Source organism: Palaemon carinicauda, chromosome 24, assembly GCF_036898095.1.
Source record: "Palaemon carinicauda isolate YSFRI2023 chromosome 24, ASM3689809v2, whole genome shotgun sequence".
Taxonomy (NCBI): domain Eukaryota; kingdom Metazoa; phylum Arthropoda; class Malacostraca; order Decapoda; family Palaemonidae; genus Palaemon; species Palaemon carinicauda.
This window is the reverse complement of record NC_090748.1, coordinates 70,764,797-70,783,737: the sequence shown is the minus strand read 5'-3', so window position 1 is coordinate 70,783,737 and position 18,941 is coordinate 70,764,797. Positions and strand designations below refer to the sequence as shown.

The 18,941-nt window shown below is 49.4% G+C and overlaps 1 protein-coding gene across 1 annotated transcript in view; it reads left to right on the top strand.

Moving 5' to 3' along the window:
• The window catches only part of LOC137618146 (N-acetylneuraminate 9-O-acetyltransferase), a 196,936-nt gene that overhangs the window by 29,720 nt on the left and 148,275 nt on the right, over window positions 1–18,941 (top strand). Inside the window, exon 2 of the mRNA XM_068348176.1 lies at window positions 9,596–9,692. Within this exon, the coding sequence (XP_068204277.1) occupies window positions 9,596–9,692 (97 nt within the window). The remainder of the gene's footprint in view (window positions 1–9,595; window positions 9,693–18,941) is intronic.

Genomic DNA, 18,941 nt, shown 5'->3' with positions numbered 1-18,941 from the left:
ACGAGAGAAGTTTCGTCTTGGGAGTTCATGCCTCTGCCCAGATAGACTTCTCAATTCTGGTAGACTCTCCCTGGCGCCTAGCCAGGAGACGCTCCAAGTTGTTTACAGGTCAACTTCACAGCTGTTGTCGAGCCTTTGAAGTTTTGCTGTACTATTATGTCACGCATAACAAGGCTTTCAGGGATGGTAAACGGTTCCGCCTCAGTCGCTAACCCCGTCTGTTGCCACACCTGCTCCCGTAGACCCTAAATGGGCTTTGCTGCAAGACATGCAGTCCAAGCTTGCGTCCTTGATAGAGGACTTAAATGCGGAGAAGAACCTTCTGGCCAACAACCTTCCAACCGGTCGGTTGTGCGCCCTGTTGATGCTGAGGTAACCTACTCGCGTCTGCCAGTTGAGGTGGTTCCTCCACCGATGCGACCCAGTGTGGGTTGCCAGCCGCACGTTGACGTTAAGCGACGCTCGGAGGTGGTTGTTGACGTTCAGGACGTTCAACAACCAGCAGAGGTGACTTGTTTTGACGCAGTGCGTCAACCTCAGCAACCCGGTAGGGTGTTGACTGCACAACCCAGACGGTCTAGACAGTCTCGGGTTGACGCTGTGCTTCCTCGCGCACCCATGGTTGTTGACAGTTCACAGACTGTGCAGCAGTTCCATGATATTGCGTCCGGCTCCGTCACGCATCCACCAGTGCGACCGGATTCAGCGAGCCAGACGTTGCCCACTCCGTTGCCGTTTCCTCATCAGTTTCGGATGAGGAACCCTCTGATGAGGACGTTGCTGAACAACAAGACGATCAGCCCCCAGCCCTGCTATCCATCCAGAAGATGCTGAAGAAGGAACGCTGCTCAGTCAGGCTGTGGATGAGTCTGGTAGGGACACTGTCATCCGTGGATCAATTTGTGTCACTAGGAAGACTACACCTCCGTCCTCTTCAATACCATCTAGCTTTTCACTGGAAAAAGGACGAGACGCTAGAAGTGGTCTCGATCCCGGTTTCCGAAAAGATAAAGTCTTGTCTGACTTGGTGAAAGGACAATATCAACCTAAGAGAGGGTCTTACCCTGGCTGTTCAGACTCCCAACCACGTTCTCTTCTCGGACGCATCGGACGTAGGCTGGGGTGCGACATTAGACGGTCGGGAATGCTCGGGAATATGGAACTCGAGTCAAAGGACAATGCATTTCAACTGCAAGGAGCTACTGGCAGTACGTCTGGCCTGGAAAAGCTTCAGGTCTCTCCTTCAAGGCAAAGTGGTGGAGGTGAACTCGGACAACACCACGGCTTTGGCGTACATCTCCAAGCAAGGAGGGACCTACTCTCTGACGTTGTACGAGATCGCAAGGGACCTCCTCACCTGGTCAAAAGGTCTAAACATATCACTAGTAACGAGGTTCATCCAAGGCATCTTGAATGTCATGGCAGATTGTCTCAGTCGGAAGGGACAAATAATTCCAACAGAATGGACCCTCCACAAGGATGTATGCAAGAGACTTTGGGCCACCTGGGGCCAGCCAACCATAGATCTCTTCGCAACCTCGATGACCAAGAGGCTCCCAATATTTTGCTCACCAATCCCGGACCCAGCAGCAGTTCATATAGATGCCTTTCTCCTAGATTGGTCACATCTAGATCTATATGCATTCCCTCCGTTCAAGATTGTCAACAAGGTACTGCAGAAGTTCGCCTCTCACGAAGGGACAAGGTTGACGCTAGTTGTTCCCCTCTGGCCCGCGAGAGAATGGTTCACCGAGGTACTTCGATGGCTAGTAGACGTTCCCAGAACACTTCCCCTAAGGGTGGACCTTCTACGTCAGCCACACGTAAAGAAGGTACACCAAGGCCTCCACGCTCTTCGTCTGACTGCCTTCAGACTATCGAAAGACTCTCGAGAGCTAGAGGCTTTTCGAAGGAGGCAGCCAGAGCGATTGCTAGAGCAAGGAGAACATCCACCCTTAGAGTCTACCAATCGAAGTGGGAAATCTTCCGAAACTGGTGCAAGTCAGTATCCGTATCCTCGACCAGTACCTCTGTAACTCAAATAGCTGACTTCCTCTTATGTCTGAGGAAAGAACGATCTCTTTCAGCTCCCACTATCAAGGGTTACAGAAGCATGTTGGCATCAGTCTTCCGTCACAGAGGCTTAGATCTTTCCAACAATAAAGATCTACAGGACCTCCTTAAGTCTTTTGAGACCACGAAGGAGCGTCGTTTGGTTACACCTGGTTGGAATTTAGACGTGGTACTAAGATTCCTTATGTCAGACAGGTTCGAGCCGCTACAATCAGCCTCCCTGAAAGATCTCACCTTAAAGACTCTTTTCCTGGTATGCTTAGCCACAGCTAAAAGAGTCAGTGAGATTCATGCCTTCAGCAAGAACATCGGATTCTCATCTGAAACGGCTACATGTTCTCTACAACTTGGTTTTCTAGCCAAAAACGAGCTGCCTTCTCGACCTTGGCCAAAATCGTTCGATATTCCAAGCTTATCGTATGGTTGGAAATGAACTAGAAAGAGTCTTATGCCCTGTAAGAGCTCTTAAGTTCTATTTAAAACGAACTAAACCTTTACGAGGCCCGTCTGAAGCTTTATGGTGTTCAGTTAAGAAACCATCTTTGCCTATGTCAAAGAATGCTTTATCCTATTTTATCAGACTGTTAATACGAGAAGCTCATTCCCATCTGAATGAGGAAGACCAAGCTTTGCTGAAGGTAAGGACACACGAAGTTAGAGCTGTCGCAACTTCCGTGGCCTTTAAACAAAATAGATCTCTGCGAAGTATAATCGACGCAACCTATTGGAAAAGCAAGTCAGTGTTCGGGTCTTTTTATCTTAAGGATGTCCAGTCTCTTTACGAGAACTGCTACACTCTGGGACCATTCGTAGCAGTGAGTGCAGTAGTGGGTGAGGGCTCAACCACTACAATTCCCTAATTCCATAACCTTTTTAATCTTTCTCTTGAAATGTTTTTATTGTTGTTTTTGGGTTGTCCGGAAGGCTAAGAAGCCTTTCGCATCCTAGTTGATTTGGCGGGTGGTCAAAGTCATTTCTTGAGAAGCGCCTAGATTAGAGGTTTTGATGAGGTCCTGTTGTATGGGTTGCAACCCTTGATACTTCAGCTCCTAGGGGTCGCTCAGCATCCTAAGAGGATCGCGAGGCTCCGTAAGGAAGACGTACTTAAAAGGCAGAGTAATTGTTCAAGTCGACTTCCTTACCAGGTACCTATTTATTTTGTTTAGTTATTTTGATAACTTCTAAAATGAAATAAAAATTCTTAGCTCATATGATGTAAACATATTTTGCTGGTCTCTACCCACCCCCCTGGGTGTGAATCAGCTTATATAATCACCGGCTAAGTTAAATATTGAAAAATGTTATTTTGATAATAAAATAAATTTTTGAATATACTTACCCGGTGATTAGAAATTAAAGGACCCTCCCTTCTTCCCCAATAGAGACACAGTGGACCGAGGAGAAAATTGAGTTCTTTGTTTACAATGAGTAATGGGTATCTGAACGACAGATGGCGCTGTTAAGTACACCCCCTACCTGTGTAGCGATCGCTGGCGAATTTTTCCGTAGAGTTTTTCTGTCGAGCAACAGAGTTGCAGCTATTATAATCACCGGGTAAGTATATTCAAAAATTTATTTTATTATCAAAATAACATTTTTCATGAATAATCACAATATCGTTATTACGATCCTTTTCATCGAATCTCCGGCTTAACCGGATATCGTACAGGTGATCAGCATTGAGGTTAATATTAGTTTTCCTCTGGTGTTCACGTTGTCACTATGACGGACCTTTGTACCGGAGATTGTTACCGGAGCTCCGGTACAGACAGAGATCACTCAGACCACGGGTGGCCAATCTCTTGTTTTGCTGTAAAGGAAAGGATTTAACATGAATACAAAGTAAACTGTACTTACTTTAATGACACTTTGAATTTGCGTAGGTAATATTCATTAGCTATTCTTGAGGGGGCTCGGAGAAGGAAAGTACCTAGATTCACCCCCTCACAACGCGGTGGTCCCGGTAGGGGGTAGACTTTACCACTTTCGAGACCATTGGACCTTCGGTCTGTGGGCTCATAGCATAATCTCTAAAGGTTTGAGGTGAAAATGGCCACAAGGTCCTCCTCCACCAGTGACCTTCTCCCAGAAATCCACTCCCATCCTGAAAGAGTACACCACAGGGTTACTCAAGAAGAAGCAATCAAACGGGATCGATCACTGAAGTTCCAAAGCCACCTGTTCACAATTCCGAAGAAAGGCTTGTCGGCATTGAGAGTGGACCTGGACTTGTCAAGCTAAACTCTTACATTCTCTGCGACAAGTTCCGGATGTTGACTATCTCTCAGGTACGGACCTTACTTCCCCGTGGGACCGTCACCACCTCTGTCGATCTTACCGACGACTATTATCTTGCGCCTATAGCTCGAAACTTTGTGTTCAAGACATGCCCTTTGGCCTCAACATTGATCCCAGGATATTCACGAAACTGGGAGAGAGAGTGTTAGAACAACTCAGGAACCAAGAGATACAGATCATTGCTTATCTGGCCGGTTGGCTCATTTGGGCCCGGCCGGCCATAGAAGGCAACAGAGCTACGAAGGAATTACTTCAATTTCTCGACAACCTGTGATTTCGGGTCAATCTCCAAAAAATCTCGCCTGCAACCATCAGGCCACTTAGAATGGTTAGCCATTCAGAGGGACCTTTCGAAGCACACGTTGTCTCTCCCTTCCAAAAGGTAAGAGGAATAGTTTCCAAGATCAAAAATTTTCTCAAACACAAACAGGTGTCCAAAGAGCCTTAGAAAGTATCCTCGGACTTTTCCAATTCACTTCAGTAACAGATCTCCTAATAAAAGCCAAACTCAAAGACATCAATCGAGTTTGGAGAAAGAGAGCTACAGTACCTATAAGAGACAAGGTCTCGAAGATCCCCTCTGTCTTGAAAATGAGACTACGCCCATGGTCCGAACCGAAGGACCTCTCCAAATCGGTTCCTCTACAATTCCCACCTCCACAAGTGACATTCCATACAGCCGCGTCTCTAAGTGGATGGGGGGATTACTCCGAACATCAGATGTTTCAGGTTCTTGGTCACTCGCCATGAAACAGTCCCATATCATTGTTCTCAAAGCCATGGCAGTGTTCTTGACCCTGAAGAGAGACTCTCCTCCGAGGTCGACCCACATCAGAGTAGTGTCAGACAGCACAGACGCAGTACACTACGTCAACAGGGGAGGATCCAAGTCACCCAACCTGAATCAGATCCTGGTCACTATCTTCGCCTGGGCAACAGAAGAGAACTGGTTCCTGTCAGCACCTCACCTAGCGGGAGGCCAGAATGTGAGAGTGGACTCACTATCCAGGACGGATCCACTGGAGTCAGAATGGTCTCTAGACATAATTTCATTCCGGTGGATACTCAGGCTCGTTCCAGGCCTCCAGGTAGATCTATTCGCAACTCAGATGAATCGCTAACTTCCTTGTTATGTGACCCCAACCCTGGACCCTCGGGCTTATGCCATGGACGCATTACCCCGGGATTGGAACCATTAGAAGAAGATTTCCCTATCTCCCCCAGGGAATCTTCTAAAAACTTTTACACAAACTACGCTCCTTCCGGGGCGCAGTGGCTTTAGTACCACCTCACTGGCCAAGAACAGTTGGTTTCCTCTCCTCCTCGAGTTGAAACTCAGTCCCATCCGGATCCCGTTCCTCAAACTGACCCGAGTATCCAAACTCACTGTGTCAGATTACTCAAGGATAGCCAAAACTCTAACTTTGTGGACTACAGGAAGTTGGCAGCTCGTAGAGACGCGAACATTGAACCGGAAAACGATCTCTTCATCGAATGGGACAAAAGGGACTCGACAATTCGCCAATATGATTCGGCCGTTAACAACTAGCAGGTCTCCTAAGAGTGCAGACCATACTCGTATGTCCCCGCATTTAGCCATCTCTTTCTTGAGGTTCCTATTTGACAAAGGCCTAACAGTTAGCACTTTAACCACCATCAAGTCAGCTTTGAAGAAGATCTTCCTTGTTGGGTTCAACATTAACCTAGCTGATTCCTATTTCTCATCAATCCCAAAAACATGTGCTAGGCTTCGACCTTCGGTTCAGCCACAAAAGGACTCTTGGTCTCTGAACGGTGTTCTCAAACTTGCGATGGACACGGACAATGAATCCTGCTCTTATATCACTCTTCTTAGGAAGACTTTATTTCTAACGGCTATGGCCTCAGGTGATGGAACATCAGAACTAGCAGCTCTCTCACGAAACCCGGAAAACATAGATTTCCTCCCTTCAGCCGAAGTACTCCTTTTCCAGACAAAGCTTTCCTAGCTAAAAAATGAGGATCCGCAAAATAGGTACTCCCCTCGGAAGATTATTCTTCATCCCCAGGATTTTTCTCCGTGTACAGTCACACTCTCAAGCCCCTTTTTAGCTAGAACTGCCACCCGCTTGTCTGGCCCCTTGGTTATCAGGGAACAAGGAGGTACTATTTCCATTCACGGTATCAGGCAACAAATCCTCTACTTCATTAAACATACTAATCCGGAATCATTTCCCCAGGCTCATGATATACGGACAGTAGATGCCTCCAACAATGACTTCCAGAACAGGGACTTTGATGATTTAAAAAAATATACGGGTTGGAAATCCCCTGTGGTTGTCAAACGCCAATATCTAAAGATCTTACAGGCCCTTAAATACCCGACGATGGCAGAGGGGAGCCTTATCCCTCCCCATTAATCTCCTCTTATTCCTTTCTTCCATCTCTTCTCTTCTCCCTCCTACCCGCCACTCACACCACGTCGCCGCTCTCCTTGGTAGTTCGTTAGCCCTATGATATTTGCCATGTTTAATTCCTATGGTTTAACTGTTATTGTAGTTACCGTTCCTTTAATGTTTAGATATACTTAGACATGTAAGGTTTGATGCCTTTTGCGATTCGACACTCAGTTGGTTCCTTGTCGTCATTATTATTTAACCTTACGTTCCCTATGTCATTTGGCTGGTTGGTAATTGGACGATTACTTTATTATATCATAGTATTGTCGTACATGGTGATTGTATTCTCCTCATTATGTTATTAATTTATTGGGCTTGGAAGGCATTCTCTGGTACTTTTTCGCCGGCCGTCACAGGTCGACCCAGAAAAGGGATTTTGACGAAGGAAAAATCTATTTCTGGGGAGAGACCTGTGACGCCCGGCGAAACCCTTCCCGATTATTTTTGTACGGACCCACCCTTTCCTTGCCAAGCCATATGTTCTTGCAGAAGGATGACCTGGTGAGCGCGAGTGGTAGGTGTCGGTAGGGTAACCCAACTGTATTCTCTAGGGCCTGTCACGGCCCTCCCCCTTTGATGAAGGGATTATCTAAATGGAAGACAGCCTGTGAATAGTGTTTTACAAACGCCCTTGTTAGATATACGACACCAACAAGGTGCTCGCGCGAGGGTTGTAACCTCTGCATTCCATGCTTTTAATTTTCTCTGGTATATTTGGAAGATTTATATCAGAAAAAGTACAAAGAAGGACTTTTTCGCCGGGCGTCACAGGTCTCTCCCCAGAAATAGATTTTTCCTTCGTCAAAATCCCTTTTTTATTATAAAATAAATTTTTAAATATACTTACCTGGTAGTTACATATATAAAAGGGCTCTCCCTCCTCCCCTCTGAAACAGAGACATCGAATTTCTGAAGATGATGGGTAATGGTTCTGATAACCTACGAGTGGTGGCGCTCATGTATGACCACCTACTGTCATGGCGGCTGTCGCCGCGAATTTGAATTTCTGTCGTGCCGCGTTGAAACGCGGAATTTGAGCTATATATATGTAACTACCAGGTAAGTATATTTAAAAATTTATTTTATAATAAAAATACCATTTCCATCGTCAAGCCTGGATGTTATCCAGGCTTCTTGAGATAGGATGCAATGATAATGGCAGGATACTTCCTTGATTCATCTGCTTCAGTATATCAGGCAAAGTGGTCCATCTTTTGTGGTTTTGGTCAGTGCCACTACAGTATACCAACAAAAGCGGAGTTCATGTTGTACATCATGAAGGAAAAACTTTGTCAGTGTCGGCGGTGAAAGGGGATCCTAGACTCAGGCCCTTCCAGATTGAGAGTTTGTTCTGTAACAAATGACACAGACCAACTGTTACTCTACCCTGTGAGGTTGCTGAGGAAATACTTAGGAAAAAGAACCTTCAGAGTCTGTCCTTAGATCAGCAGGCTCTTTGTGAGCCCGTGGAGAACCAAAAGGAAGATTACAGAGAACTTGATATCTTCCCGGATCAGACAGGTAATCAAGAGAGCCATACCACCAGGATTATCACCTTCCAGTCGTCATCCCCATGCTCATAACGTTGGCGGTCGCAGCACAACCCTGGTGTTTAAAAAGAATTTTCCTGTGACGCAGATGATATAACCGGGTGTATGTGGAAACGACAAACAAAGTTCACTGTCCGATGCCTGCAAGACATAACCCACAGGAACCTGGTCATGTATACAGTACCTTGGGTCCTGTGGTGGCTGCACAAAATATGGTCAGTAATACCTCGGCTTCCTTGTAGGACAAGTAGCAGTTGATTGAGGGCAGATCTTATCTGCGAGTACGTCTAGGATGAATATGAGTGACTGGCCACTTCCTATTTCAGACTCCTCTCTCTTGGGGCTCAGCATCCAATGAACTCTATAAGCTGACCTCCTCTGACTGTAGGTGGGTACCATGGCCTCTGTGTAACCTGGTATATGTGCTTATACAGTATTTATGTCTGTTCTCCAAGCGAGGTGGAGTTGAGCAATGTCTAGGTTAAGTGAGGAGCATAACTTCAAATTTTACACTTACCTGATCAAGTCACAAATTCTACACCTAGCAACGATTGCCCAGGCCGTCATCTTATAAGGATCATAGGGTGTCAGGGTGCCCTCTAAACAGCTCATGGGAAGCACAGTTTGTCACCCTGGGACAGTCACTAACCAGTTTGTTTTAGTACTTCCATCCACTAAGGATTGAGTCTCCTATGTAAAGAGCATAAGATAGGTATTTACTGCCGAACAAATGACAAATTTGGAATAATTTGTATTTTCCTAACTATACAAACCTGGAGCTTTTTACACATACTAGTCCCACCATCACCTTTCCCCGGCAAGCCCTGCTGCAATTGCAAAGTGACGGTTCTTTACTAGTGCTGGTGTGAGCAGGGTGGTTTGTTTAACCCCGCTACGCTTCTGTGCTAACTAGAGAAAGATAGTTACACCTTACAAAAGTTTTAAGTCTAGTTTCAGCTACCACTGAAATAATACTCCTACATAAAAAGCTCCCGGTTTGTATAGTTTGGAAAAATACAAATGATTTCAAATTTGTCATATTTTTAAACATTAAATGGGTTCAGGGACGAGAGCGATTACTATTCATTTGGTGGAGTGTGTAGATTTGCTACTGCAATTTTGGTTATTATAAAGTAATGGGTTTGTATATAAGACAAAAAATTAATTTATATCAGTGAAATTTTAATTATTCTTATGAAGGGAATACATTATTTAATGATAATATTCATATTACAGGTGGTGATTCATGCCATCGTTTACTCTCAGATGGCCGGTTTCAGGGATCTTTGGTTTGGCAACCTTATGGATGCATGCTTCATACATATTCCAATACGTAAGTTCACGATCAATTGTATCATTATTGTTGTTGTTATTATTATTACTATTATTATTATTATTATTCTTATTATTATTATTATTAGTATTCCCTTGTTAGAAAAGCAGATGCTACAAGCCCAGGGGGTCCAATAGGAAAAATAGCCCGGTGTGGAAATAGGTCGTAAATAAGCTATGAAGGAGAAGTAATGAATAAAGGATATACAGTACTGTAAAATATCTTAAGGTCAGTAACAACGTTAAAATAATATGTCATATGTAAACTATGTAGAGAGACAGTCAACTTGTTCAACATGATAGCATTTGCTGCAAGTTTGAACTTCTGAAGTTCCACTGATTGATCTTTCAAATTAGGAAGATCCCTTCAATGTGATTGCAGTTGAAATAAAACTTCTAGAATACAGTGTAGGGTTGAGAAGTGTTGGTGAAGGGAAGACTGTTAGAATTAACTGCATACCTAGTAATACATACAGAAGGGTACTAGATTAGGTCTTATTGCAAAGGTTGGTCAGAATTATTAAAAATCATCTGCAACATGTGCAAAGAATTAACTGAACAACAGTGCCAGATTATAATATGAAGATCTGGGATAACAAATTTAAGACCAAGTTTTGTCTAACCAATTGAGATGAGAGTCAGCACCGAAGACCAGATAGGAGAACAATACTTGAAACAAGGTAAAATCAATTAATTAAAACCTTTTTTAGGATAGATTGATCCTAAAAAAATCTTAAAAGACTTTGTCAATAAGCCAATTTTTATTCTTAAACATCTGACTTACCTGGTAGTTATGTATATAGCTTACGTCCCTGACGTCACAGCAGAAATTTCAAAACTCGCGGCAATCGCCGATTGAGTAGCCAGGTGTACCACCAGTACGCCTTCTAGCCAGGTACCTGGAACCATTCCAGTGATTCCTCAGGTCTTCTCTGCCGCTGCACCGGCGACATCGTTGGATTTTTCACTCGCTGTAACCTGTATAATTGCAGTTATCTTGGTGATGTACAATTTGGTTTTGGCTTTGTTTTATTTTGACTGAGAGTTAGTGGTTTGGAATATGATCGCTATGTTCGTAGCTTGTAAGGGGTAGGATCATGAGTTTTTCCCCCTACTGTAAAACTAACGAACCAACTTTGAAAAACATGATAGTGGAAAGAAATCATTCCGCCAACTCTATGACGTCACAAATCATGTGACGTAAATTACGCAGTATGACTTGCAAAATTAATTTTTAAATATGTAACTTCCCTGGTAGTTACATATATATAGCTTAAATCCCGCGTTTCGACGCGGCACGACAGAAAATTCAATTTCGCGGCGATCGCCCCCATGACAGTAGGTGGTCATACATGAGCGCCATCTCTCATAGGTTATGAGAACCATCCCCAACATTCTTCAGAAATTCTCTGTCGTTGATCGAGTCAACACCTCGGGAATTCGTTTCTCGGATATATTACTTTATTCTACAGTTTGGTGAAGTACCTTTTGTCTGATTATTGTTAATGCCTTTCGCTGCCTTTCAACTATCGAAGATATTGAATAGGATAGTTTGTTCCGTAACCGAAATACAAACCACGCTATTTACAAAGGGTATTACTTTTAGCGCAGCTGAAATGACGAGCCAATAGTTTTTAACGAGGGTTAATTACCCCCGCGCTAGTTAGCGGGGGGTGGGGAAGGGTAGCTTGCTACCCCTCCCCCCTCCACACACCGGTGACTTGCTTCACTTCACTTTTGGCTCGGCGGTGATCAGACATGTCTGTTCATCGCCTTCGTGACAGCCTTTAATTTTCTGCTTTTTCTTTTCAGCTTGTGTGATTGGTTGGAAGTTGACCTTCAGTTATTTTCTTTTATTTACTATGCGTACATGCCCTGGAGTTGCCGGCCGTCCTTGTGGGACTTTCATGTCGGACGTTATTATGGATCCTCACACCCTCTGCCCTCAATGTCGGGGCCGACGGTGCGACCAGGATAACATGTGCCGTGAGTGCAGGGAGTGGTCTGCCTCCCAGTGGGAGAGGTTTGGCCGTCGGCGTAAGAAGAAGTCCAAGAGAGACCGTTCTCCTCCGGGGTTAGCCTTGAAGGAGGAAGGTTCTCGGGACTCTTCTTCCGCCGCCCAAACCTCCTCCGAAGCTCCCCCTCGTCCGCCTCCTAAGGAGAGTCGTCCGAGTGGGAGCGCAGGCCCTTGTTCTGTTTCCCTACCTTCGGTGGGGGGAGAGGGCGTCGCCTCCCATAGCGAGGCGGTTCCCCCTCCTCCTCCGGGGGAGGTTATTGATAATAATGCCTTATCCAGTGATGATCTTTTACAGATTTGGTCGTCCCTGGGGCTTAAGGGCTTGCCCTCCAGGGTCGCTCTTATTGACCTTGTCTCGTTGGGGGCCGCTGTTAAACAGTCGCCGGTGGTAGCGGAGGTAGACCCTCTGTCTATTGTCGACGTCGTGGTGACAGAGGCCTCCGACGTGGCTGGGCCTTCCGACGCAGGTGCTGTTGCTGGTGATGGTGCTCAAGGCTCTCCTCCTCCTTCCGTGCATCCTTCGAAGGGGGAAGTGAGTCCTTCGGTCTCGACTGCTGCCCAGCTTCCTTCTGAGGGAAGTGTTTTAACGGAGACTCCCCTTCGGAGGACCGATGGTCCCGACGATCTCCCCCGAGGCCGCCTCCGCCGTAAGGCTCACCGCCCTCTACGCCACAAGGGCCTCCCTTCCCCTTACAGGGGGACTAAGAGGCGCCTTTTTGGGTCTTTGTCCTCCGGGGGGGACTCTCCTCGTCAGCCTCAACCGACTGCTCTGCCCTCCTTGAACCTCTCTGCAGACCACTCACCATCTCCTGCCGGATCTTCGCCTTCTGGAGAACTCGTCACCCGACGGGCAACGGTCCCTTCGGGGCTAAGGGATTCTTCCCTTACGCGAGCAGGGCTAGCGCACAAGCGCTCTCCTGCTCGCCAAAACTCTCCTGCTCGCCGACGCTCACCTGCTCGTCGGCTCTCTCCTGATGTTCGCCCCCCTCGCCAGCGCTCTCCTGCTCGTCAGCTCTCTTCCGAGCGTCAGCGCTCATTTGAGGACCATCGCCCTGCGGTCTCTGACCACCCTTTAGTTCCTGCTGAACTCCCTGCTCACCATCCACCTGGTCCTGTGGCTATGCAACATCGTGCTGCGCGTGTGTCAGAAACACATGTTCGCCAACGCGCCAGTGATCTTCCCGTTCCTGCTCGTGAACGCGCCGCACCACCTGTCCTCTCACAGGACACGCGTCGACCTTCTGCTCGCCAGCGATCACCAGCTCGCCAGCGATCACCTACACATGCTGCTCGCCATCGCACGACCCTGCACGATCGCCCGCTTACGCATGCTGCTCCTCATCGCACAACCCTGAACGATCGCCCTCCTGCGGATGCTTATCACCATCGCACCCTTTCACGCGATCATTCACCTGCGCATGCTGCTCGCCATCGCACAACCCTGCACGATCGCCCGCTTACGCATGCTGCTCCTCATCGCACAACCCTGAACGATCGCCCTCTTGCGGATGCTGATCACCATCGCACCCTATCACGCGATCATTCACCTACACATGCTGCTCGCCATCGCTTACCATCTCGCAGTCATTCACCTGCGCATGCTGCTCACCATCGCACATCAGTGCATCGACATACCACAGCTCGTCATCGATCGCCTGTGGATCTACATCGCCAGCGATCTTCTTCACCTACGCGGCAGCACGATCCCTCGCCGTCGCGCCATCGCTTGCGTTCGTCTCCTCGGACACGTGTTCATTTACCTGCCCACCCTCACGCCCACTCACCTGCGCGCCCGCGCGATCGCTCGCCTGCGCGCCCGCGCGACCGCTCGCCTGCGCGACCGCTCGCCTGTGCTGCGCCCGCGCGACCATTTGCCTTTGCGCGACCGTTCGCCCTCGCGCGACCATAGTTCGCGGCGAATTCCACAGCCGGTGGTAGCAGCAGGGACGCGTGCTCCTAGACGGCACTCGGGATCACCTCCATCCAAGCACAGGTTGGTATTGCAGGACGAAGACAGGTCAGTACAGCATTCTTCCCCACCTTCTTTTCAGGCAGGTACCGTCGTGTCCACTCCAAAGGATCGCCCGATTCCTTTCACCTTAGTGAGGATTTCGGACTCTGTGTCCTTGGAGCAGCAGACTTGGTTTGGTCCGCTGGCACGGGCGTTAGTGAGGGTTATGAAACCAGCACTCGAAGGCCAGGGTAACAAACCAGCGGCTGTCTCTCCTACGCTGAAGAGAAAGAGAGGAGTGGACTTCGTGGTGACTTCCCCCAGGGCGAAGTTGGTTCCCAAGAGGTCGGTCTCGAGGGTCCCCTCTCCTGCACGAGTACTCTCTCCTTCTCCCGTGGACGAGGCCTTTCCGTTCTCAGGTGAGTCCAGTGGGGCGGTAGTCTTCCCCTCGGCACCAGGGGGGGAGACTTCGCTTCAGGCAGGAGAATCGTCTCGTGAGGAAGGGGCCCCTCGAACCTCGTTGTTGGGATCCTGTATCCCTCCCAGGAGGGAACCCAAGGATTCCAAGACCATCCCTAAATCCTCTGCAAGGATTCGTCAGGAACCCACGACTACCCAGGGGAATGTCCACGTATCACCCCAGGAAGAGATTCCTGGGGCAGGAGACTTAGCTGCCAGCCCGCAGGGAGGAGAACAGCAAGAGTCCGAACATGCCTTCTTGCAGGTCCTAAGCCTGATAAGGCAACTTAACAGTCTTACGGATACAGTCATCCCCCCCCGTGAAGGCAAAGACACGATTCTGGATGAAGTGCTTGACGTTCGGAAGGCCCCTAAGACCAGTGCAGCTCTGCCCTGGTCTCGGGGGCTGAAGAGTGCCAGAGCTAGGGCCAATGCTCAGCTCGCACTTCTTGCCTCCTCCAGTCGTTCCACTGCCGGGAACAAACTCATCCCTCCTCCTCGCCTTCAGCAGAGGAGGTATTTCGAGATCCTGGGTGAGCACAACCTCGCTCTTCCTCTCCATCACTCTGTGGAGGAGCTGGCGAAGGGAGTTCCCTTGGAGAAACTCTCTGCCCGGCAGGTGTCGTTCTCGGCGGCAGAGATCCTTAACCACGAGAAGGTCGCTAAGTGTGCCATGCAGGCCACTTCGTGGCTGGACTTCTGGTTAGGATCTCTGGGCATCCTATTGCGATCGGAGGACTTGTCCAAGGAGACCAATAGGAAGGCCCTAGAGACCTTCTTGCTCTCGGGCACCCGCTCCATCGAGTTTTTGGCGCACCAGGTTACCACCCTGTGGGCCAACTCGGTGTTGAAGCGTCGCGATGCTGTGTCCGAGAGATTCCATCCGAAGGTCCCCGCCGTAGATGTGTGTAGGCTCCGACATGCCTCCCTCCTGGGGGAGAGCCTGTTTGAGCCTCAAGACTTGGAGCGAACGGCTGAGAGGTGGAGGAAATCCAGCACGGACTCCCTCCTCCACAGGGCCCTTACAACTCGGCCTTATAAGCCTCCAGCCCCGCCACAACAGCAGCAACCGCCTCGTAAGGCTCCCAAACAGGCACCGGCAGCTAAGAAAGTGGTGTCTAAGCCCCAGCCCTTTCCAGCCAAGGTCAAGAGGGGCGGTAAGTCCTCCAGGGGAGGCAAGACTTCTAGGGGTGGCGGCCGCGGCCGCAAGCCCTAGGGGTGGCAGTCCCCCTGCGTGTCCACCTGTGGGGGGATGCCTTCAGCGTTGCGTCCGCAGGTGGCAACATCACGGGGCCGATGCTTGGACGGTCTCAGTGGTCGGCCAAGGTTATCGCGTCCCGTTCACGTCATCTCAACCTCCCCTGACAGCGAATCCAGTGTCGTTGAGCTCCTATGCCATGGGATCGGCAAAGGGGCTGGCCCTTCAGGCCGAAGTCGAGACCATGTTCGAGAAGGGTGCTCTCCAGGAGGTCGTGGACGGGTCTCCAGGCTTCTTCAGTCGACTCTTTCTTGTAAAGAAGGCTACTGGAGGCTGGAGACCCGTCATCGATCTCTCGGCTCTGAACAGGTTTGTCAAACAAACCCGGTTCAGCATGGAGACAGCAGACACGGTCAGACTTGCGGTGAGACCACAAGACTTCATGTGTACACTGGATCTAAAGGATGCGTACTTCCAGATCCCAATCCATCCGTCTTCCAGGAAGTACCTGAGATTCTGCCAAGACAACAAGATCTACCAGTTCAAGGTGCTGTGTTTCGGTCTCTCCACAGCTCCTCAGGTGTTCACCAGAGTGTTCACCCTGATTTCGACTTGGGCGCACTGGAACGGCATTCGTCTCCTTCGTTACCTAGACGATTGGCTGATCCTAGCAAACTCGGAGTCGACCCTTCTTCGGCACCGAGACAGGCTTCTAGATCTTTGCCAGGATCTGGGGATCGTGGTAAACCTCGAGAAGTCCTCTCTGCAGCCGTCCCAACGACTGGTTTATCTAGGCATGCTAATAGACACCAATCTCCACAAAGCCTTTCCATCAGACGACCGGATAGCAAGGCTGAGGAAGGTGGCGGAACCTTTCCTCAGGCGAAAAGAACTCCCCGCCCAATCGTGGTTGCGTCTCTTAGGCCACCTATCCTCCCTGGCCCGTCTGGTTCCAAACAGCCGCCTCAGGATGAGATCCCTTCAATGGCGGCTCAAGTCCCGGTGGAATCAAGGATCCGATTCCCCGGACATTCTGATCCCAATGGGGTCTCTGGAACAGACAGACTTGCGGTGGTGGCTGGCCGACGAGAACCTACGAAAGGGAGTGAGTCTTCTCGTCCTCCCCCCGGAATTGACTCTGTTTTCGGACGCGTCAAAAGAAGGGTGGGGGGCGCACGTTCTGAACCAGAGGGCCTCAGGCCTTTGGTCAGAATCAGAAAAGTGCCTACACATCAACATGCTAGAATTGAAGGCCGTCTTCCTGGCCCTTCAACAGTTCCAACGGTTCCTGGCGGGTCACTCCGTGGTGGTGATGAGCGACAACACCACGGTAGTGGCTTATATCAACAAGCAGGGAGGCACTTTTTCGCAACAGCTATCCCATCTTGCAGTAGAGACTCTGAGGTGGACCGAAACCCACTCGATAACACTATCAGCTCGCTTCATTCCTGGCAAGAGGAATGTGCTCGCCGACAGTCTGAGCAGGGCTTCGCAGATAGTGAGTACCGAGTGGTCTTTGGATCCTCAGATAGCCAACAAAGTCCTGACTTTGTGGGGTTCCCCGACGGTGGACTTGTTCGCGACAGCCTTGAACTTCAAGCTGCCCCTGTACTGCTCACCAGTCCCGGACCCCAAGGCACTCTGGCAAGATGCTTTCCAGCAACGGTGGGACAACATCGACGTGTACGCCTTCCCACCATTCTGTCTGATGAGAAGGGTGCTCAACAGGACCAGACTATCGGTCAACTGTTCCATGACTCTAGTAGCTCCACTATGGCATCACGCGGAATGGTTTCCGGACCTTCTGCAACTCCTGACGGAACTCCCAAGGGAGCTTCCTCCACGACACGAGCTTCTCAGACAACCCCACTCTGGTGTCCCTCACAGGGCCGTAGCCTCGCTTCGGCTTCACGCCTGGAGACTATCCAGCGTCTCCTCGCGGAAAGAGGCTTTTCGCAACAGGTTGCGGAGAGAATGTCTCGGCACCTGCGAAGGTCCTCTGAGGGAGTCTACCAAGCGAAGTGGAGAGTCTTTTGTGGTTGGTGTCGTGGAAGGGGTATCTCTCCACTCGATGCCACTATTCCAGCAATAGCGGACTTCCTTGTGTATCTGCGAGAAGAAATGCGCCTTTCTGTCTCGGCAGTGAAAGGCTATCGCTCAGCCTTAAGCTTGGCCTTCAGATTGAAGGGCGTGGATATTTCTTCATCGCTAGAACTCTCTTTACTCATACGTAGCTATGAGCTTACCTGCCCCCAGTCTGAAGTGAGACCCCCTCCTTGGAACGTGGTTCGAGTCCTCAGGTCTCTCAAGAGACCTCCCTTCGAGCCATTACGCCAGGCCTCCGATCGCCACCTGTCTTGGAAGACGGCTTTCCTACTCGCCTTGGCCTCGGCCAAGCGGGTTAGTGAACTTCATGGTCTCTCGTACGACATCGCCCATTCAAGGGGATGGGGGGAGGTAACGTTCAGGTTCGTCCCTGAGTTTGTGGCCAAGACTCAGAATCCTGGAGTGCCGGATCCTCGGTTCGACTCTTTCTGGATCGCGAGTCTCCGTTCTGTAACAAACGACCCAGACCAGCTGCTACTATGCCCAGTGAGGTGTCTGAGGTACTACTTGAAGAGAACGGCTGCAGTCCGTCCTCATGTGCGAGCTTTGTTTATGAGCACAGGCAGGACAAAGAGGAGGGTCACCAGGAACACCATCTCTGCTTGGATTCGAAGGGTTATCCACCATGCCCTGAATCCTGACCCTCCTCCGTCACGTCGCCCTCGGGCCCACGATGTCAGGGGTATTGCTACATCCCTGGCCTTCAAGAGAAACTTCTCTGTGACGCAGGTACTTCAAGCTGGGGTCTGGAAGCGTCAAACGACCTTCACAGCCCACTACCTGCAAGACGTGACCCACAGGAGCCTCGATACGTTCTCTATCGGCCCTGTGGTGGCTGCACAACAGCTGGTCTAACCTCAGGCTCCTTTTTGGACAAGTAGCAGTAGGTTGAGGGCGTTGTTACCCGGTCTTAGTCTGTGTGAATGAAAGAGTATGTCTGACCCTTACTTCTTTCTTCATTCTCCCCTCTCTTGGGGAAGCAGCATCCTGGTCCTCGCATAGCTGACCTCGACCTCTGCAGGTAACCCTTGCTTCTTTGTGCTCCTAGTATTAAGCTTAATACTGTTGCGTCTCCCATACCCTGACGAGGTGGTATGGGGAACGTCCTATCCTAGAATTCCTATCTGAAGGTCTCAAGGTCAACTTCATAGGACGAGTCACACTCTCCTCCTCACACTACTTATGTAGGCCACTCGTTCCTAGCGATGCTAGGAACCTGTGAGGTACAGGGGCTCCCTCTCTCTAGTGCTGCTCACTGAGGGATCGAGCCCCCGGGCAAGCCGAAGTCAGTAAGGCTGGGGACTTTCCACCCTTCCTAAGGGGTAAGTCACCCTTTGTAAATAGCGTGGTTTGTATTTCGGTTACGGAACAAATGACAAATTCGAAGATAATTTGTATTTTTCCTAACCATACAAACCTTAGCTATTTACACATATGTGCCCGCCATCCCTGACCCCCAAGTCAAGTCCTACCTCTAAGTGAAGTGAAGCAAGTCACCGGTGTGTGGAGGGGGGAGGGG